The sequence below is a fragment of the Lotus japonicus genome, chromosome 6 (assembly GCF_012489685.1).
Source record: "Lotus japonicus ecotype B-129 chromosome 6, LjGifu_v1.2".
Classification (NCBI taxonomy): Eukaryota; Viridiplantae; Streptophyta; class Magnoliopsida; order Fabales; family Fabaceae; genus Lotus; species Lotus japonicus.
The window spans coordinates 66784846-66803694 of NC_080046.1; the positions used below are offsets into that span (position 1 = coordinate 66784846).

General features: G+C 35.7%; 2 protein-coding genes and 1 pseudogene across 2 annotated transcripts; all 3 read left to right on the forward strand.

The window, feature by feature from the left end:
• Positions 1-650: 650 nt before the first annotated feature.
• LOC130727015 (actin-2-like) lies at positions 651-3461 on the forward strand. Its single transcript, XM_057578343.1, has 5 exons — positions 651-807; positions 1345-1416; positions 1550-1943; positions 2300-2913; positions 3013-3461. Exons 2-5 carry the CDS (start codon positions 1357-1359, stop codon positions 3076-3078), a joined length of 1134 nt encoding a protein of 377 aa, XP_057434326.1. The 5' UTR covers positions 651-807; positions 1345-1356; the 3' UTR covers positions 3079-3461.
• A 1553-nt stretch (positions 3462-5014) lies between these two features.
• On the forward strand, positions 5015-9037 carry LOC130727017 (fructose-1,6-bisphosphatase, cytosolic-like). The gene is made up of 12 exons (XM_057578344.1): positions 5015-5518; positions 5648-5695; positions 6057-6131; positions 6357-6418; positions 6503-6569; positions 6663-6776; positions 6908-6994; positions 7298-7368; positions 7489-7554; positions 7638-7724; positions 8309-8384; positions 8730-9037. Exons 1-12 carry the CDS (start codon positions 5360-5362, stop codon positions 8844-8846), a joined length of 1029 nt encoding a protein of 342 aa, XP_057434327.1. The 5' UTR covers positions 5015-5359; the 3' UTR covers positions 8847-9037.
• Positions 9038-9666: 629 nt separating this feature from the next.
• LOC130723994 (uncharacterized) lies at positions 9667-17018 on the forward strand (annotated as a pseudogene).
• Positions 17019-18849: the final 1831 nt, after the last annotated feature.

Genomic DNA, 18849 nt, shown 5'->3' on the forward strand with positions numbered 1-18849 from the left:
TTTTTCATTTTTGTAAGATTACGCATGAAATTTTGTATGATAAAAACACGAGTCAAAAAATTGAAGGATTTCAAACGCGTAGCATTTAGTTCAGTCTTAGAGGGGAAGTAAACACAACAAGTTGTAATAAAGTTTTTCAATTTGTTGGAAAGAAATATTTTTCATTTAACACCTTCACTCATATTCCTCCTTTTTCTTTTTCTTATTTTCCTTTTCTTGCCGTCTTTTTCACCCACATTTCCTGAATTTCTTAGCACATAAATCCATTTTATTTGCTTATCACTCTCATATAAACCATTTTTATTTTCAACTTTGGTTTGATTAATTCCAAACAAGCATAGGTGGATCTGATAGGGTACAGCATAACTTTCAAGCCTTGGTCGGCACTAGTAGGGTCCACTACCCCATCGTAGCCGCCCGTTGTGACGTGGCAGTATACGGCGCACACCATCCAACCACACATCAGAAAAATGGACGGCTGACAACAGTGATGGATTCCAAATCATATCAGGAGATTCCACTTTCCTATTCGCTGTTTGGTTCCCAAACAAAGACCACTTTTTCCTCGCGAAATTTTCCACAACAAGTCTCATCTATTTCTATCAAACCAAACACGAAGAAAATGGAACCAAAGTTGAAAGTTCATTTGCATTTGAGTTTCATTTCAGTGTCATTTAGCTTCTTTTTGTTGAATATATATAAACCTTTTTTCTTCAACACTCTTCTCTGATACACTTTCCCCCATCTTGCTTCTTCTTCTGCTGCACCATCGAACCGTTCACTCTGCAAATCGCGTGTTCTTCGAAGGTGCGTTCCGATCACCGTTTCCACGATCTGCGTTTTTCATGTGATTTTAGTTCAATTTCTGTGTTTACATGCTTCTGTTCATTCTGGATCCGTTTACTATTGATGTGTTTTCTAGATCGAGTTTTTTCTTACTGTAGTTGCTCTTACTGATCTGGATCTAGTTCGTAGCTGTCAATCTTCTGTGTTTGGATTCCGATTTTTGCTTAATTTTGTTATGAGTTAGTTTTCTGATGCATCGGGTTTTGAATTTCTCGATTTGTTTTCGTGCGATTTCTTGTTGATCCAACTAGAACGAGCTTGTTCTGCTATGAAATTTTCTGATCTTTTGAGTTTGTTGATGCTGTCCATTGCATTTGCGTGAAACTGACTGGATTCATGGATTGGATTACTTGTTCCTTTTCCTGTTTGCAAGAAAATGAACTGGTTAATTGCTTTATTTTTGCATAATTGAGCAGAAATGTTGTCTGAACTTTTGATCCTTGCACATTTCTTTTCTTTGGTTTTCCCCTAAACAACTTGTTTGCCTTTTTGTTGTAGAGGTTTTAAAAGATGGCCGACGCCGAGGACATTCAACCTCTTGTTGTTGACAATGGAACTGGAATGGTCAAGGTTAGTCAATATGCTTTATGACTTGATTCCTGCTTATTGTGAGCTATGCAAGAGTGCTTGCAATAAGCTAGTATAAAGGACAGGCTTATAGTGTCTGATGATGTAATGTATATCTTTTTCCCCATGTTTGCAGGCTGGGTTTGCAGGTGATGATGCTCCTAGGGCTGTGTTCCCCAGTATTATTGGGCGACCTCGTCATACTGGTGTGATGGTTGGGATGGGTCAGAAGGATGCTTATGTGGGTGATGAAGCTCAATCAAAAAGGGGTATACTCACCTTGAAGTATCCTATTGAGCATGGTATAGTCAGCAACTGGGATGATATGGAGAAGATTTGGCATCACACATTTTACAATGAGCTTCGTGTTGCTCCTGAAGAACACCCTGTTCTTCTTACCGAGGCACCCCTCAATCCCAAGGCCAACAGAGAGAAGATGACCCAAATTATGTTCGAGACTTTCAATGTGCCTGCCATGTATGTTGCAATTCAGGCTGTCTTGTCTCTGTATGCCAGTGGACGTACTACAGGTTTGTATCTGTGGTTGAATTTGGTTTTACTATTTTTTGACTATGTGACTTCAATTTGATCAGGTCAACTTGATATATGTTTTAATGCTGTAAGTTGGGTAATTTCTGATATGATGAATATAAGGCTGTCTTAGAGATTAGATGCAGCTCTAGTTTGAAACTATGGAACGCTGTTTTAAGTTCTACATAATTGGTTTTATTTATACCTTTAGACTAGTTGAACTATATGCACTAAGCACGGTTTTACATATATTAGGATTGGATATAGATGCAATTTTACACTCATTCCTTCTCGCTTAAAATGTTTCCTGGTATGTGTTGTTACTTTGGTACTGAATTGTGGGTTATGTAAATAGGTATTGTGCTTGATTCTGGTGATGGTGTGAGCCACACGGTGCCCATCTACGAGGGATATGCCCTTCCTCATGCAATTCTTCGTTTGGACCTTGCTGGCCGTGACTTAACAGAGTACTTAGTGAAAATCCTTACTGAGAGAGGATACTCCTTCAGTACCTCTGCCGAAAAGGAAATTGTCCGTGATGTGAAGGAGAAACTAGCATATGTGGCCCTTGATTTTGAGCAAGAAATGGATACTACTAAGAGTAGTTCTGCAGTCGAGAAGAGCTATGAATTGCCTGATGGACAGGTTATTACAATAGGTGCTGAGAGATTCCGGTGCCCAGAAGTACTCTTCCAGCCTTCTCTAATTGGTATGGAAGCTCCTGGAATCCATGAAACTACATACAACTCCATCATGAAATGCGATGTTGATATCAGGAAGGACCTGTATGGAAATATTGTGCTTAGTGGTGGGTCTACCATGTTTCCTGGAATTGCTGATCGAATGAGCAAGGAAATCAGTGCTCTTGCTCCAAGCAGCATGAAAATCAAGGTGGTTGCCCCTCCTGAGAGGAAGTACAGTGTCTGGATCGGTGGTTCTATCTTGGCATCACTTAGTACCTTTCAACAGGTTTGCGCTCATTCTTTCCTCTGTTTTTTTTTTTTCTTTCCAATTTTGTCCTGATCAGTATGTGGAAGTCATTTGTGCTTTCTTGGTTCACTTGTGCAGATGTGGATCTCTAAGGGTGAATATGATGAATCTGGGCCAGCTATCGTTCACAGGAAGTGCTTCTGAGTTGGGTCAGTTTGAGATGGGTGATGCTCAACTTCTTTGTGCACTCAGTCTTGTGTCATATTTCAGTCAAGTTTGGTTGACTTATTTGATGCTTTGGTTTTCAATAGAGATATCTAGTTTAATGCATGGATTTGTAAGTTGAGTATGTTTTATGTTCCTCCATTAGGTCCTCGGGAGCCAGACTGTTTTATGCAATTGGCGGCATGGTATTGGAACTTCGTAGGTTCTGTTTGGCTTGATTTTCCTTTTATTTGTTTTTCATGCTGGCCATGAATTTAGGTGCCTCAAATTAGGAGGCGTATAAGTTTCAGGATCTTTATCTCCCCAGGCAGGGATTTTTGAGTCAGTTTGTTTATATTTATTGTATGCTTAGTTGGTTTTCATCTTTGCAGTGCACTTTAAGCATATCTTTTTTATTGTTTGATATGATTAGTCCTTTATTCTGGCGGCAATTTGTTTGGTTGAATGCGCTTATGGGATGTATTTGAGGGATTTTGATGTTAGACAAAAGATGAATGCTAGTCAACACTCTTTTCAACACTCACTCTCATTTGTTGATTGAAATTCATTTGGTACCCCACTAAATTGGAAGTGAGACTCATATTTTTTAGTTAAGTTAATGAGAATTTCAATGAATCAATGAGAATGATGAAAATAAAGTGTTAAGAGTGAGTTTTTGCTAGCAATTTTCTTGATAAAAAGTGAATGAACAAAAAAAATTGGACCTTTTTTTTGGCAAAAAAATTGGACCTCACTTCGGGGGATGTTCAAGGCCAGCCCATGAACAAGGCTGAATATATATGGTTATGGTTATTAAATCTCAATTGGTTGACATGGGCATTTTCCAGAGAACATAGGAAGAACTCAACTCTCATCTCGAGTAGTATTTAACGTATTTCCATTAGCATACATAAAGCTTAAACATGCATAGTGTTTGTTTTTATTCACCCATTAATTTCAACAAATCTCTTATTAATGGTTTTAGGCCTAAATTTATATCAGGTTTTACATGATAAGAAAAACAAAGAGAAGAGAGATAGTTGCACTTCTTTAAGCATTTAGTTCATGGTTTGACGTGATATGTATGAAGAATGATTTGTATGAACAGACTTATCCACTTAATGTAATTTGAGTTATGAGGGAATTAATCTCATGATTGTTGGTAATGCAAGAATCATGAGATTAATTATGGAAGGGCGTTGTGGAGATAGTTTGAGGGAAAAAAGTTGCTTCAGAGAACATTACTGATATTCTGTTCGAACTTAAATCTAAGGGGCAAGTTGTTTCATCTATACCGTCCCTTGCAATCTAACACTTTTGAGCTATTGATTTCTTTTTCTGCATAATATAAGCTTATAGGGTGTCCGTATATATAATTTTTCCCCTTATGCTAATAGAGTGTCATGAATTAAAGATCATAAACATATCAATAATGTTTATAAGGGTGAGATGACGAGTATTTTTGGACTTTTTCTTCAATTTTGTTGTAGCGTATCTTAATCAAGTATTATCTGGCCATTTTATTTTTCCTAGTATCTGCGTGGAAGTGGGGTGAGTCACATCAGACGAGGAAGAAGTTATCTTGAATATTAAGATTGAGTGGGAAAAGGGTATGTCAGATATTAGGGAAAAAAATTATTCATATGTGCAAAGAGATAGGAATAGAGAAAATAATTGATGGATATGATAAGTTTTGTAATAGGAAAATGAGAGATAAAAAGAAAAAGTGTGAAAATGATTTCGAAAATTAGTGTAAAATATGCATCAAAACCCGAATATTATATATGAAGGAATAAGGAATTGGAAAAATAAAATGAAAAGGATAGGAAGGAAATGAGAAAGAAAAGAAGTACTATGTTAAAATTGTTTCTATGGAACAATTTTTTCCTTCTATGTTCTATCTTTTCCTGCATTGAGACTCACCAAACCGATTTTAACTGAATTTCACTGCAAGAATAATTCGTCCCTCACAGCTTGGTATCTATGTGTCATTCCTATCTCTTCGTTGACATTACTTTTAATTCCATAGTTTTCTCGTTCTCCACTGTTCCTTATGAAACGCACAAGCATATAAATATTCCATATCCTCATCTTTTGGGTCTAGTACAATTTTTATTCCCTAAAAACTGGAACAACTCATACTCTCTTATCTTCTTCCATTCCATAGTACCCTTCATCACCTTTTTTTCCCTTTCAAAAACAACATTTTTTTTAGAATTCTTATATTGCTAGTAATCCAAGAGGAACAAGTGTGAATTCGTAGAGAGAGATAGGAAGAAAAATGGATCATGAAGCTGATGCTTACCGGACTGATTTAATGACCATCACTCGCTTTGTTCTGACCGAGCAATCAAGGTATCCTGAATCACGTGGTGATTTAACTATCCTCCTTAGTCACATTGTTCTTGGCTGCAAATTCGTTTGCTCTGCTGTTAACAAGGTACTCTTCCATTACACCAATCAAAACCCTCCTTAATCACATTTTCATAATTTGTTTTATTTAAATTTAATTTTTGGAACTGATTTTCCATCAGTTGAATATGTTGATAACCATTTTTTTCATTGGCAGGCTGGATTGGCAAAACTCCTAGGACTTGCTGGAGAAACCAATGTTCAAGTGAGTTTTCTGTTTTTGATTTTGGAAACTGAACAGTCTGATTTTACAGTATGTCAGAAAGAGAGAAATGACACATACTTTGCTGGACCTAAATCTTTTTCTTTTGTTTAAGTATGTGACATGGTCATGTTATGATGTAAGATTATCTAGTGCATGTTTAACAATTCTTCTAATAATGATTCTAGAATCAAAATTAATTATGGGGAGAAAGTTCTCTAAGTAGCTTTCGAGTTCCAAAATTGCTTCTGAGAAAAGAAGAAGCTGATCCAAACATGTTATAAATCTGAGATAACATGGTCGTTTTATTATATACTATTGCATTCAAATTTTGTGGTCTCACATATTCGGAGTACCTTTGCAGGGTGAGGAGCAGAAGAAATTGGATGTGATTTCTAATGAGGTTTTTGTGAAGGCCTTAATCAGTAGTGGACGTACAGTAAGTCTGCACTCTGCACTGTCCTTATCAGTCATATTTCTCAATTCTCAAATCTGGTTTAATGGCATGCCTTAATGTTCTAGTTCCATAAACTTTAGGAAACCTATTTGGATGAATGGAATAATTTTCCCACTCTGTTGTTTTTCCTTTGTTATCCTTACCATTTCATTTTGCATTTTTTTTCACTGATTCTGGAAAATTTCAATTTGTTTGTTGCATTGTCAGTGCCTTCTTGTTTCTGAGGAGTTAGAGGAGGCTATACTTGTGCCACAAGCACAGCGTGGCAGGTTAGTTCGAAGCTCTAGAACTACCTACGACTCCATCTTAATTACGCTATATATCCATGTAACTAATTCCTTTTCATTTTGCAGATACATTGTTGTGTTTGATCCTCTGGATGGATCCTCAAACATTGACTGTGGTGTTTCCATAGGAACTGTATGGATTTTTAATCCCAAATATACTTGCTGTGTTTGAAAGCTTCAGAACAGAAATTATAATAATAGCTAGCATTTTCTCTGTTGCATATAGATTTTTGGCATTTACATGGTGAAGGAACCAGAAGAAGTTACTATTGAAGACGCTTTACAACCTGGGAACAAACTCGTAGCAGCCGGTTACTGCATGTATGGAAGCTCTTGCACGGTAAAACAAACATCAATCTGAGCAACATGGCTTATATAACATTTTTTAACTACTTAGTATTTCTATTTCCCAATAACTTTACAAATGGAGGTGAATATCTGATTCTGATTGAACAAACTATGGAATTGCAGTTTGTGCTTAGCACAGGAAATGGAGTGAATGGTTTTACACTTGACCCTTCCCTTGGGGAGTTTATATTGACTCATCCAAACATCAAGGTATATGTTATAGTCAAATTTTTGTATGAAGTAATTATGATTTTCACATGGGAAATTCTAAATATTCTTTGTTGTAATGAAGCTTAGTGGCTTAAAGCTGTGTGTATGTGACTAGATCTTTAGCCTCTTCTACACTCATTTATTATTTAACATAATTCTAAACCAAGTTGGTTCTTGAATTGAGTTCTTTATCCTTGCTCTACTGATATTTGTAACTTCTTTTTGTGTCAGCTTAAGAAAGTTAGAATTGAGACTATAAAAGGGAGCTTTCACTTATGTTTAACTACCGTGTTACTTGTATAGATACCAAAGAAAGGAAATATTTATTCAGTGAATGAGGGAAATGCCAAAAACTGGGATAAAACAACCACCAAGTAAGTTTTGGGGATTCTCTTACCTTGTATTTGAAATATACTGCTCAAACATGAAATACTTGATTTAATTTATAAGTGAATCCTTTCATAAATGTCAAAGTTCTGCACTCTCTTTTTCAGATATGTAGAAAATTGTAAGTTTCCTCAAGATGGTGCACCAGCAAAGTCTCTTAGGTATATTGGCAGGTAAATGATTCTGCAATTGGAAAAGTTCCCGGTTTTCCTTCAAATGTCTCCATTTTCTCTGCTAACTAGAATGAGTAATGCAGCATGGTTGCTGATATCCATCGAACATTGCTTTATGGAGGTATCTTCATGTACCCTGCTGATATCAAAAGCCCAAATGGAAAGCTAAGGTATGACTATAACTATATATGTTATACTTTGTGTTTAGTACTTCTAACCATTAACTAGGATTAGCATCTAAGAATTTCAAAACTCTCTCACACACCATTGCACATGCAACTTTCGACACAGACTTGTTTACTGAGTTGCATATTAGGAACTTAAAAGGAGAAAAGAGGATGAGAACTTGACACATATTTACCTATCTTTTAATTGGGGTAGCTGAGGGTTATGTACTTTGTGTGTTTGGTTCCATGTTTGGGAGCCTTAAAATCAATTCTCACCGGCCAAAATCAATTTTAGATGGTTATATAGATGTTCGACAATCAACTTATATTATTGATTTTAGTCCCATAATCAATTATGTGGAGAAGCTAGAGATAGTAGCTTCTTCAGCGGATATAATTACAGAATTGTATTTTACATCATTACTCTAAGAAATTGCTTACCCCATAAATGGTTCCAAACATAATAACCTTACTTTCAACATACTTTAACCATAATCAATTCTACCCAAATATTATTTCAACGCTGATTCAAACACACACTTAACTTCCACTCATGCCTTGGTTATGTAATTTGACTGTGAAATCAGGCTTCTCTACGAAGTCTTTCCAATGTCATACTTGATGGAGCAAGCAGGAGGCCAGGCATTCACAGGAAAACAAAGGGTATGGGTATCACTCTCTTTTCTATTTTCTCTATTAGTTTACTATGTCAAACACTCTTTAGCTGCAATGCATTATGTTACTCTAAAAACTGTTTCTCCCAAATGATAATTCTAAATAGCTTTAAAAGTTGTTGTGTTCTATGCATTTCTACTTCTTGAATTTGACATGAATTTTTAAATGATTTGATACTTAGTCATTCATAAGTTACACCTCATTGATGATAGATCTTCTGAATTCTTTTACTTTTCATTAGGCAGTTGAAAGCATTCTTACTTATGAATTATGATCCTTTGGAGCTTCATGTATATATGGATTCTTGTTTCTGAATAGATTGGCAAATTGCAGGCACTTGACTTGGTTCCTGAGAAAATACATGAACGGTCACCAATATTCCTAGGAAGCTACGATGAAATTGAGCAAATGAAAAAGCTTTATGGTGCACTCAAAGAAAATGGTGCCTGAGGACTGTATTTTGTGGTTCTTTTGTTAGAGATGCCAATTATTGGGCTCTTGGTAGTCATAGTATGTTTGAATTGATGATGTCAAATAATCTAAAGCACATTAACTTTAAAAGTTATACCTTATATCTTCTCTTCAAAAGTGATTATGTAACTTCTGACTGAAGAATCAAACACGCTATTAGTTGAACAGTACATTATCGTTTATTTCATCCATAGAAACTAGAATTTATTTATTAATTCATTCATTGTATGGATGCAAATCAAAATTTTTCTAGTAGTAAGTAAGCATGCACATATAAACATGCTTTGCTTACATTACAGTAGATTGCATGATCAAATCTGCTAAGCAGGAGTTCTATTTCTTTTTTTTTTTAGAATTTGTTGTTCTATTTCTTTTTAATTACAAATATAAATTAAAACTGATAGTGATTGAGTTCTAAATTTTAACTTATTTATTACTTAATTTATTTAATACTTCGAATCTTCATGATTTAGGGGTTACCTCTTAAATATAGGGATATAAATTATAGATTTGATTTTATATTACTTTACCACCAGTAGATTTATAAAAGAAAAAGTAGATTTATTATTATTTTAATTATATATTTTCTCTATATAACTATAAGTCTATAACAATAAAATCATCTCCTTCATGTAAAAAAATCTGAAAAGAGAAGACTTAGCAGCACTACTACAGAAAAAACCTTTTGCCACGCCTCAATTGTCACGGTTATAGGCGGAACCGTGGCAAAAGGTCAGTTACCACGGTTATACACGGAACCGTAGTAATAGGGTATAATATTTTATTATATTTTTTAGGAACCGTGGCAAATAGACAATTTTTTTGAGATTTCCACTTACTCAGTACTCTCATTTTTTCCCTACCACTCTCCAAACCCTAACCCTCTCGATCTGCAATCACCCCACCTCTCCCTCTCGTTCGTCCTTCTCTCGCTTCTCGCTTCTCTCTCTCTCTCTCCTGCTCCCTCTCGGTCGCACGCGTCCCTCTCCCTCTCCTTCGCACGGTAAGTTCCACTTCATCAAATTAATTTCTCAATTTGATCTGATTTACTGATTCCCTTCTGAAATCATTTTGAATGATTGAGGAATTGTCAATTTTATTGTGATTATATCTCGATTCTGTTGGTTTAGGGTTCAAATTCTCTGATTCGTTATCCTTGAGTGTTAATTTGATTTCGACATCTATATTTTTTGCTAGGTTTCTCTTTGTTAGGGTCGCGACGGCATCGTTTTGGAGCAGCACTTCGGTTTCGTTCTCGTGCACGAAGTATTCCTGGTAAGCAGTAAGCTATCATGTTTGTTTGGTTGAAGGTGAAAGGGGTTTTTTGGGTTTTGCTTTCTACTTCGTTCCTCACTCTCTCTCTCTCACTCTCTCTCTCTATCTCTCTTTCTCTCTTGTGGGTATTTTTGTGGCAACTGAATTTGGTTTAGTGCAGAAAAATTAGTGTTGTATGTTTTAGCTTGTTTTTGGGGAGAATGCTTAAAGGAACCAGAATGGTTTAACATATATGAGTTCAGATTTGGTTGGGATGAAATTGCGTGTTGGGGGTTGGTTTGTTAATTCCCATTGGATTTTCTTTTGTTAAAGTATAAATTATTTTCTCTAGAAAGTTTACAATTCCATGCTTGTGTTGAGATTAACCATTGTTGGAACTTTTGGCAGAAGTACAAGCTCTGAGGGAATGCATTGAAAAGAGAAAGCAAGAAGTATGCTACTCACACAAGTAAGAATATAAACCAGTTGCTTGATTCCTGGTATTCTGAGACTTTGAGGGGCAATATTAATACTTCTGCAATATGTAATTCAAGGAGGATTGCGTAGGGGAATGTGTTGTTAGTTGGCATAATGGTAGGCTCTCAAGCTAGTGCAGGGGAAGGTTTGAGGGACGTGTTTTCCCTTTCGATGGTTCTTTTGGTACTTAATGAACCATAAGGATAGTTCTTTTGGTACTTAATGTTCCATAAACTATTTCTTTGCTACTTCTTATTATGTTTTTCATATTAATAAAGAAAAGAAGAGAATATAAAATTGATACTATTTATACATGTTCTGCATTTTTTTTTTTTCTTTTGATTTTAGTTTCTCTGGTTTTGATTTGGATAGCTTTCTGGTAGTGACATGAGATCATTCTGGTTGGCCAAGAACAAGAGCGTTTTAGATTGCTTGCTTGCTGAATCATCTTCCATTGTGTGCCTCCATGTACCAATTCCTCTCCTTTCTCTTTAGTTCTTTCCAAATTCCTAGTAATATCATATGTTAGATTTTTCTTCTATGAAATTGTGTAATATGCTTTTGCAGGTTGTTTCAAACATAATTAAGTCCCCAAATAGAAAACATGAAGGTAGATGATGTCTACATGAAGCTAACATAGAGGTCATAGTTTTTCAGTTATGTTTTTTTCGTGTTTAACTTGCATCTCGTCCTAGCCTTTGAATCCAAAGAGAGAAAAACATGATAGCCTAAAAATTACAACATCACACCTATTTGTTGTTTGATTATGGAGATTGAGTTTTTCTAATTCTTGCTACTTATTCTAAATTCGTGATAATCAACAGGCTGTGACTGAAGCAGCATCAAAATGCTTAGGCATCAACAAACAAACTCAGAGAAAACGGTATGTTCATTTTCGAAGTTAAAAAATATTCCTCTGTTTCAGTTTTTCCCTCTTCACTTTTTGATGTTCTGGGTGCCTTATGAGTGCTCTTTTGTTCTCCTTTCAGTTGAGTCTACTTCTTTACCTCTTCCAATGTTTGTTCCCAGCTGGCCTGGTGGGCTTCCTTCCATGTTATGTGTGCTGATTTTCTATTATATAGGGTACTCATATGTTTTTGATGTTCTGGGTGCCTTATGAATGCTCTTTATCTGTTATGTCTTACATGTGTTTTATTAATTACAGTTCTCCAAAGGGCCAGTTGGGAGTTAAGTTTAAGCCATTTTCAAAGGTAACTTCTACATGTGCTTCTATGCGTGTACCCCTGGGTTTCTACATTCATTGTCATTGCGCTGAGTAGTTCATGGTTAGGAATATTTGTTATTCTTTAGAATATTTACTGCAATTTAAAACTGTATATAAAAGATCCATCATTTTGAAACTTAAGATTGTCCACACAATTTGTTATGCAAAACTCTTCATATTTTTCATGTTGTTTTAGTGAGTTACACTCGCTAAACTTAGAGATACTAATCCTCATGGATTTGATACTTCACTATGTTAAAGTCCTTGTCACGATCTAATTCAGATACCTCATACCATAGTTATTTTAAACTAATAAATCCATATTATATTATCTGCATTTCAGTTTCATTCTTGTCAAATGATACTCATCTAATATGTAATGTTGAAGCAAAAGGCATGTAACTAAGCAATCTTACTAGCCCTTTTTATGTGCATTCCTTGTGGGATTATGTTCCTATGTCTGACTGTCTTGTTATTAATCATGGGAAATTCATGTAGAGTCCTCTCTGCTTTACAGTTTCCTCCATGTTACAAGAACATCAGTTTCTGGATCAATGAACTGAAAACAATCTGTGTGAAGTTCTCAGAGGAATGGTGCTAACAATGTCTTCGAATATTAGTCCAAGCAGAGAGCTCCACGGTTCCATGACTCATAATAATATGTAAATAGACATAATTAGTGAGGTAGAGGACATTTTTTCTATTTATTTTTGTTACTAGTGTATTATTATTCATTTCCTTTAGCTGCTACATTGTTGAGGTTACTTTTTTATGAAATTTGGTGGCTGCAATTAGTCTCAATTACTTTTTATGAAATTTGGTGGCTGCAATTAGACTCAGTTACTTTTTATGAAATTTGGTGGCTGCAATTTGCTGCAATTGGGTAGTTAACTGTGGCAATATGTGGCCTCTATTGCCACGGTTAAATGGTTGTGGCAATATGTGGTCTCTATTGCCACGGTTAAGTACGTAACCGTGGCAATATGTGGTCTCTATTGCCACGGTTAAGTACGTAACCGTGGCAATATGTGACCTCTATTGCCACGGTTAACATTTACGAACCGTGGTTATAGGCGAAGCAATTGTCACGGTTCAGGGGCAAACCGTGGCAATTGAGCAATTGCCACGCTCGCTATTGCCACGGTTAAACCGTGGCGAAAGGGCGAGTTTAACCGTGGCAATAGGCCTTTTTTGTAGTAGTGCAGGTTCGGCCCTCATCTCCTTTCGCCACTAGTTTATGAAGTTCGATTGCTTTTTCAATATTTCACTAATTTTTCATGGGCTAGGGTTTACAAAAGGAATCTTGAGTTCAGATTATTTGGTATCTGGTACTAGTTTAGTTGTTCTTCATGTAGGATTCTTAGTTGTTATTCTTCAAGGCTTAATTATTTAGTTCCATGATTGGTTGTTCATTGTAAGCAATTTTCTCCAATTTGTATCATTGACTTATTGCTCATTGTGTGGGATTTTCGAGCAGAAATGGACCTCCGAAAATCAATCAGGCGCCAAACAGATTTTGCCCTCACAATCACAAAGCATTTATTCTCAAAACAAGAATATCAAGACAAGAACCTGATCTTTTCGCCCTTCTCTCTCCATGTTGTTCTTAGCATCATGGCTGCTGGTTCGGCAGGCACCACACTCAACGAGCTTCTTTCCTTCCTCCGATTTGACTCCATCGCCCATCTCAACACTTTCTTCTCTCAGCTCGTCTCTGCTTTGCTCTCTGATGTTGTTGATTCTTCACATCGGCTGTCTTTTATCAATGGAATGTGGGCTCATAAATCGCTTTCACTTTCCCATTCTTTTAAACAACTTGTGGCAACTCATTACAAGGCCACGCTGGCTTCAGTTGATTTTGGGACCAAGGGTGATCAAGTGCATCATGATGTGAATTTGTGGGTTCAAAAAGAAACGGAAGGCATTATTACAGACCTTCTTCCTCCCAGGATAGTAGACAAGTTTACCAAGCTTATCTTTGCAAATGCATTGTACTTCAAGGGGGCGTGGAAACACAAGTTTGATGCTTCAAAAACTGACTATTCTGATTTTTACCTCCTTAATGGCACCTCAGTCGAGGTTCCGTTCATGATAAGCAAGGAGAAGGAGGAGCCATTTAACTTTATTAGCACTTTTGATGGTTTCAAAGTCCTCCGTCTTTCTTATAGACAAGGTAGAGATAAAAAAACGCCGATTCTCTATGTACATTTTTCTTCCAGATGCAAAAGATGGATTGTCAGCTTTAATTGAAAAGTTGGCTTCAGAATTTGGTTTCTTGGAAGGCAAGTTTCCTCGACGAAAAGTGCGAACGCGTTTCTTCGGGATTCCAAAGTTCGAAATTTCTTTTGAACTTCAAGCTTCTCATGTGCTGAAGGAGCTGGGAGTGGTTTCGCCTTTCTCTCAACGAGATGCAAATTTTATAAAAATGGTGGAGGTGAACTCGGATGAATTATACGTTGACAGCATATTTCACAAAGCTTTCATTAAGGTAAATGAAGAAGGCACTACAGCTACAGCGGCCACGGTTATGCTTGGGAGACTAAAATGTTCGTCTTCGGTTCCGGCTGGTATAGACTTTGTTGCTGATCATCCTTTCCTCTTCTTGATCAGAGAAGATTTGACTAGAACAATCCTCTTTATTGGGCAGGTGCTCCATCCTCTTGGCGGAGAAGCCATAACGTTGAAGGTTAGCAATTTCAATATCCGATTTTATTTTGTGATTATGACAGTTCTTTCTGTCCTATTGATGCCAACCACATGGAGAATGTTATATTCTTTTGACATGGGATGTGCATTATATAATGGACCAGGTCCTTACTGTGATACTATTTATATTACTTGAATTTTCTGCAATTCTGGCTCATAATGTTTGTCTAAAAATCAGTGGAACCCTATCAAGTTTAACATTTCGTCTAAAAGAACTGAAGAATTGCCTTGCATACTTTTGGCCTTCTTTAAGTGAGATTGAAAAAAAAAATTTACTTTGGTTAACTAGGGACGGATCTATGTTCAAGTATATGAGGGCAAGTGCCCTCACTTAAATTTGGAAAATATCATTAGAAAAAAATTTGAGTAGTAAAAATATATATGGTTTTTTTTTTTAAAAAAAATGCCATCACTTGTATCTCACATTGTTAAATGCCCTCACTTGAGTAGTAAAAGTATGGTTTTTGATGACCCCTTTGGTAAAAAATGATTTCACTTGTGTCTGCTTTAGTAAAAAAATTCATAACTTTTAATAGTATATGTTAATTTTTTTTGTTACAAATTTATATGAATATATTGCCCTCACAACATTAAATTTCTGGATCCATCACTCCATTATTGTATTGTCAATTTACTGCAACTATAATTCTTTTTCACTATATTTTTGACATTTGTGGTACTCTTATACATAAAATGTTTGTAGGAGGATTTGAGAACAAAATACCTGGTCCGCCCTTTAGGCAATGGTGAGGAAGAGGAAGAATCGAGTGATTTTGAATCGGATAAGAATGAGGAGGAGGAAGATGAAGGTGATGACGACTATGATGATAAGCCTGAGGTTACACTGAAGAAGAAGAAGTCAAGTATAGTTAGAGCAGAAACAGACCTCCAAAAATCAATCCGGTGCCAAACAAATGTTGCCCTCAGCATCACAAAGCATTTATTCTCAAAAGAAGATCGTCAGGAGAAGAACATCATTTTTTCGCCCTTGTCTCTCCACGTTGCTCTTAGCGTCATGGCCGTTGGTTCAGAAGGCCGCACACTCGATGAGCTTCTTTCCTTCCTCCAATTTGAATCTGTCGACCATCTCAATGCCTTCTTCTCTAATCTCCTCCCCGCTGTGTTCGCTGCTCCTTCACACCATCTGTCTTTTGCGAATGGAATGTGGGCTGATCATGCGTTTTCCCTTTCCCCTTCTTTTAAACAATTTGTGGCCACTCATTACATGACCACTCTAGCTTCTGCACATTTTATCATGATCGAGGTACTATCATTTTTTCAAGAACTTTTAACTTTTTGTAATTCAACAGCAGATCCTTCTATTAAATTAATTATGAAAAAATATTAATTTTGAAATTAATGTGGTTTTAAAGGATGATCCAGTGCCTGATCAATTGGTTCCAGAAGTGAATTCATGGATTGAAAAAGAGACTAATGGCTTCTTTACGAAGCTTCTTCCTCCCAGGACAAAAGAAGACTTCGAAGGGCTTATCTTTGCAAATGCACTTCCCTTCAAGGGTGCGTGGAAACACAAGTTTGATGATAGAACATTCATAGATTATTTTCACCTCCTTAATGGCACCTCTGTCAAAGTTCCCTTCATGACAAGCAAGAAGAAGACACAATATATTAGAGCTTTTGATGGTTTCAAAGTCCTCCGTCTTTCTTATAAACAAGGTAAAGATAACGAGTGTCGGTTTTCCATGTGCATTTTTCTTCCAAATGCAAATGATGGACTGCCAGCTTTAATTGAAAAGCTGGCTTCAAAATCCGGTTTCTTGAAAGGCAAGCTTCCTCGGCGAGAAGTGGGAGTACGCAGATTCATGATTCCAAAATTCAAGATTTCTTTTACATTTGAAGCTTCTAATGTGCTGAAGGAGCTGGGAGTGGTTTCAGCTTTCTCTGAAGGGCATACAGATTTTTCAAAAATGGTGAGGGTGAACACTCCGGATACATTATACGTGAAAAGCATATTTCACAAAGCTTTCGTTGAGGTAAATGGAGAAGACGTTGAAGCTACGACGCCTGCTGTTGTGCTTGGGGAGATAAAAGGTTGTACTCGTGCAGTTTTGACTGATATAGACTTCGTAGCTGACCACCCTTTCCTCTTCTTGATCAGAGAAGATTTGACTGGAACAATCCTCTTTATTGGGCAGGTGCTCCATCCCCTTGATGGAGAATCCTCACCGTTGAAGGTTAGCAAATTCAGTATCTGATTGTATTCTGTTAATATGAGGGTTCTCATTTTCCTATTGATGCTAACCATACGGGGAAGTTACCATTCTTTTCACATGGGACGTGCATTATATAATTGACCAGGTCCCTTTTGGCATAGTATTTGTTTTACTTGAATTTTCTCCAAGACACATTATCAACATGTTTTTAGATTTTATCCTATTTATATCAAGAGAGATCAAATAACTCGAAGAGTAAAAGTGCATTTGTTTTAATTTTTTATAATTAAAAATTAATTTTATGATTTCCAAGATATTTTTTAAGCTTTTGTTTTAAATTATTTTATTTTTAATAAAGCTGGACTTGATGAAAATATCATTTTTTTCGAAAAGCTAATTTGTATTCACCTTATAAGAAAAATCTATTATAATAGTTGAGAGAGACAATAAATAAATTGATTTTAATTTATGTATTCAAATACAAATAATCAGCTTATAATTTCATTAAAGAATTTATAAATGAAATCTTTTCTATTTTTTTTGTTGGTTACATAGGAAAAATTCTTTTCTAGAAATTAAAGTCACTCCTTGCAAACATGCATACATATGAGTATATGACATGTCTATCAAAAACAGGTTTCATTGAAAATTAATAATGGTTCTAATCACTCACATGACATTATGATGTGGGATAGATACATAAATAGAAAAAAATCCAAAAAACTCAAAATAGGGATGGCAATCTCATCTGAACCTGTGGGCCCGCCTGAACTCAAATACGAGTCAACGAGTAAAAACCCGCATTGATTGGATTTGCGTTTGCCCGAAATTTAGAGTCATTTTGGGTTTGAATTTGGGAAGAACAAATTAAAACTTGTATCCAAAAACTTAAAATTACTTAAATACCGTTATATATTAGTTACTATTACTAAATTATTAGGTCATCATGTACTGATTTGCCAATGCTGCAGCGCTACTCTCTCTGGAGTTTGCCCTCGTTAGATCACTATGTTACACTTAGCCTTGAGCCATTAAGAGATATGGTATTTTGTATGTTTTAAGTATATGTTATGTTGGATTTGTGTTTGTTGTCCTGTCGAAGACTTTGAATTGCCGAGTTTACTTCACCTTGTAAAGTTGCATTTGACTTGTGTTTTTAATGTGACTAAGTTGTTTGTTTGAATTGTATTGTTATTTGGTAATGAATCTTAGTTATCTAATTTTTATCATAAAAGTTCATGATTTTACTGTGGATGAAATAGAAGTGGTGCTAGAACATTTACATGTTTCGGATTTGGCTTCGAGCACACAGATCCTTAACTCATTGAGCGCGGGTGTGGATTTCAGTTTAGCACCCAAACAATATTTAGATTTAGGTTTTAATTTTGGATTTGAGTTTGCGAATGATAAAACATGCACTACCCATTTCCATCCCTATACTCAAGTGAGATGAAGTAGAGTTCATATACCTTATATTAAACTAAGAATTAATACACGGTCAAACGGAGAAAATATTTAGTGAAAGAATTAAAAAAAACTATTTTGATTGGCTTATTGGAAAAATATATTATACTGTAATAGGTGAGAGAAATGACAAAAAAAAAGTTGATTTTAATTGGTGTAGTTAATAAAAAAAATCAAGTTATAATTTTCTTAAAAATTTCTAAAACGTAATCTTTTTGTTAGGTACTTAAAAATATTTTTTAAATATAAAAAACACAAATTGTTTTAAGAAGATGAATATGTGTTCGAATTCGATGAACATGGAAGTCCCAATTTTTTAATGATGTGTACGCAGTCACTATCCATGTAAATATAGTTATATTTATGATATGGGATTTCATGACAACTCAATTTTTTCTAAAATTGTCATCATCCCTTGTCAACCTCGTCTGCCATCCAATATTTCATCTCAGATTAAGTTGAAGAGAAGAGTTTCTGTTGAAGCTTTGATTCCTCCCATGGAAAGAGAACAAAACCTAAATCAATTACTCAGACATGAGTTTCCAAGTTGTTGCTTAGTTGGATCCTTCTGTAATCACTGATGGAATTCATATTTAAAAGGTTGCTGAATTTCAGTGGCGGAGGCAACATTGCAACCTTAGGGGACCAAAACAAAAGGGACTAGTAAAAGAACTTGCATATA

What these genes read in the sequence shown, in the direction of transcription:
- LOC130727017 (XM_057578344.1), top strand. Translation starts at nt 5,360, where the DNA reads ATGGATCATGAAGCTGATGCTTACCGGACTGATTTAATGACCATCACT. An exon ending in CCACAAGCACAGCGTGGCAG is followed by an intron (nt 6,419 to 6,502) that starts GTTAGTTCGAAG and finishes TTCATTTTGCAG; the next exon opens with ATACATTGTTGTGTTTGATC. An exon ending in TGGGATAAAACAACCACCAA is followed by an intron (nt 7,369 to 7,488) that starts GTAAGTTTTGGG and finishes TCTCTTTTTCAG; the next exon opens with ATATGTAGAAAATTGTAAGT.
- LOC130727015 (XM_057578343.1), top strand. Translation starts at nt 1,357, where the DNA reads ATGGCCGACGCCGAGGACATTCAACCTCTTGTTGTTGACAATGGAACT. An exon ending in ATGGAACTGGAATGGTCAAG is followed by an intron (nt 1,417 to 1,549) that starts GTTAGTCAATAT and finishes CCATGTTTGCAG; the next exon opens with GCTGGGTTTGCAGGTGATGA. An exon ending in TGCCAGTGGACGTACTACAG is followed by an intron (nt 1,944 to 2,299) that starts GTTTGTATCTGT and finishes TTATGTAAATAG; the next exon opens with GTATTGTGCTTGATTCTGGT.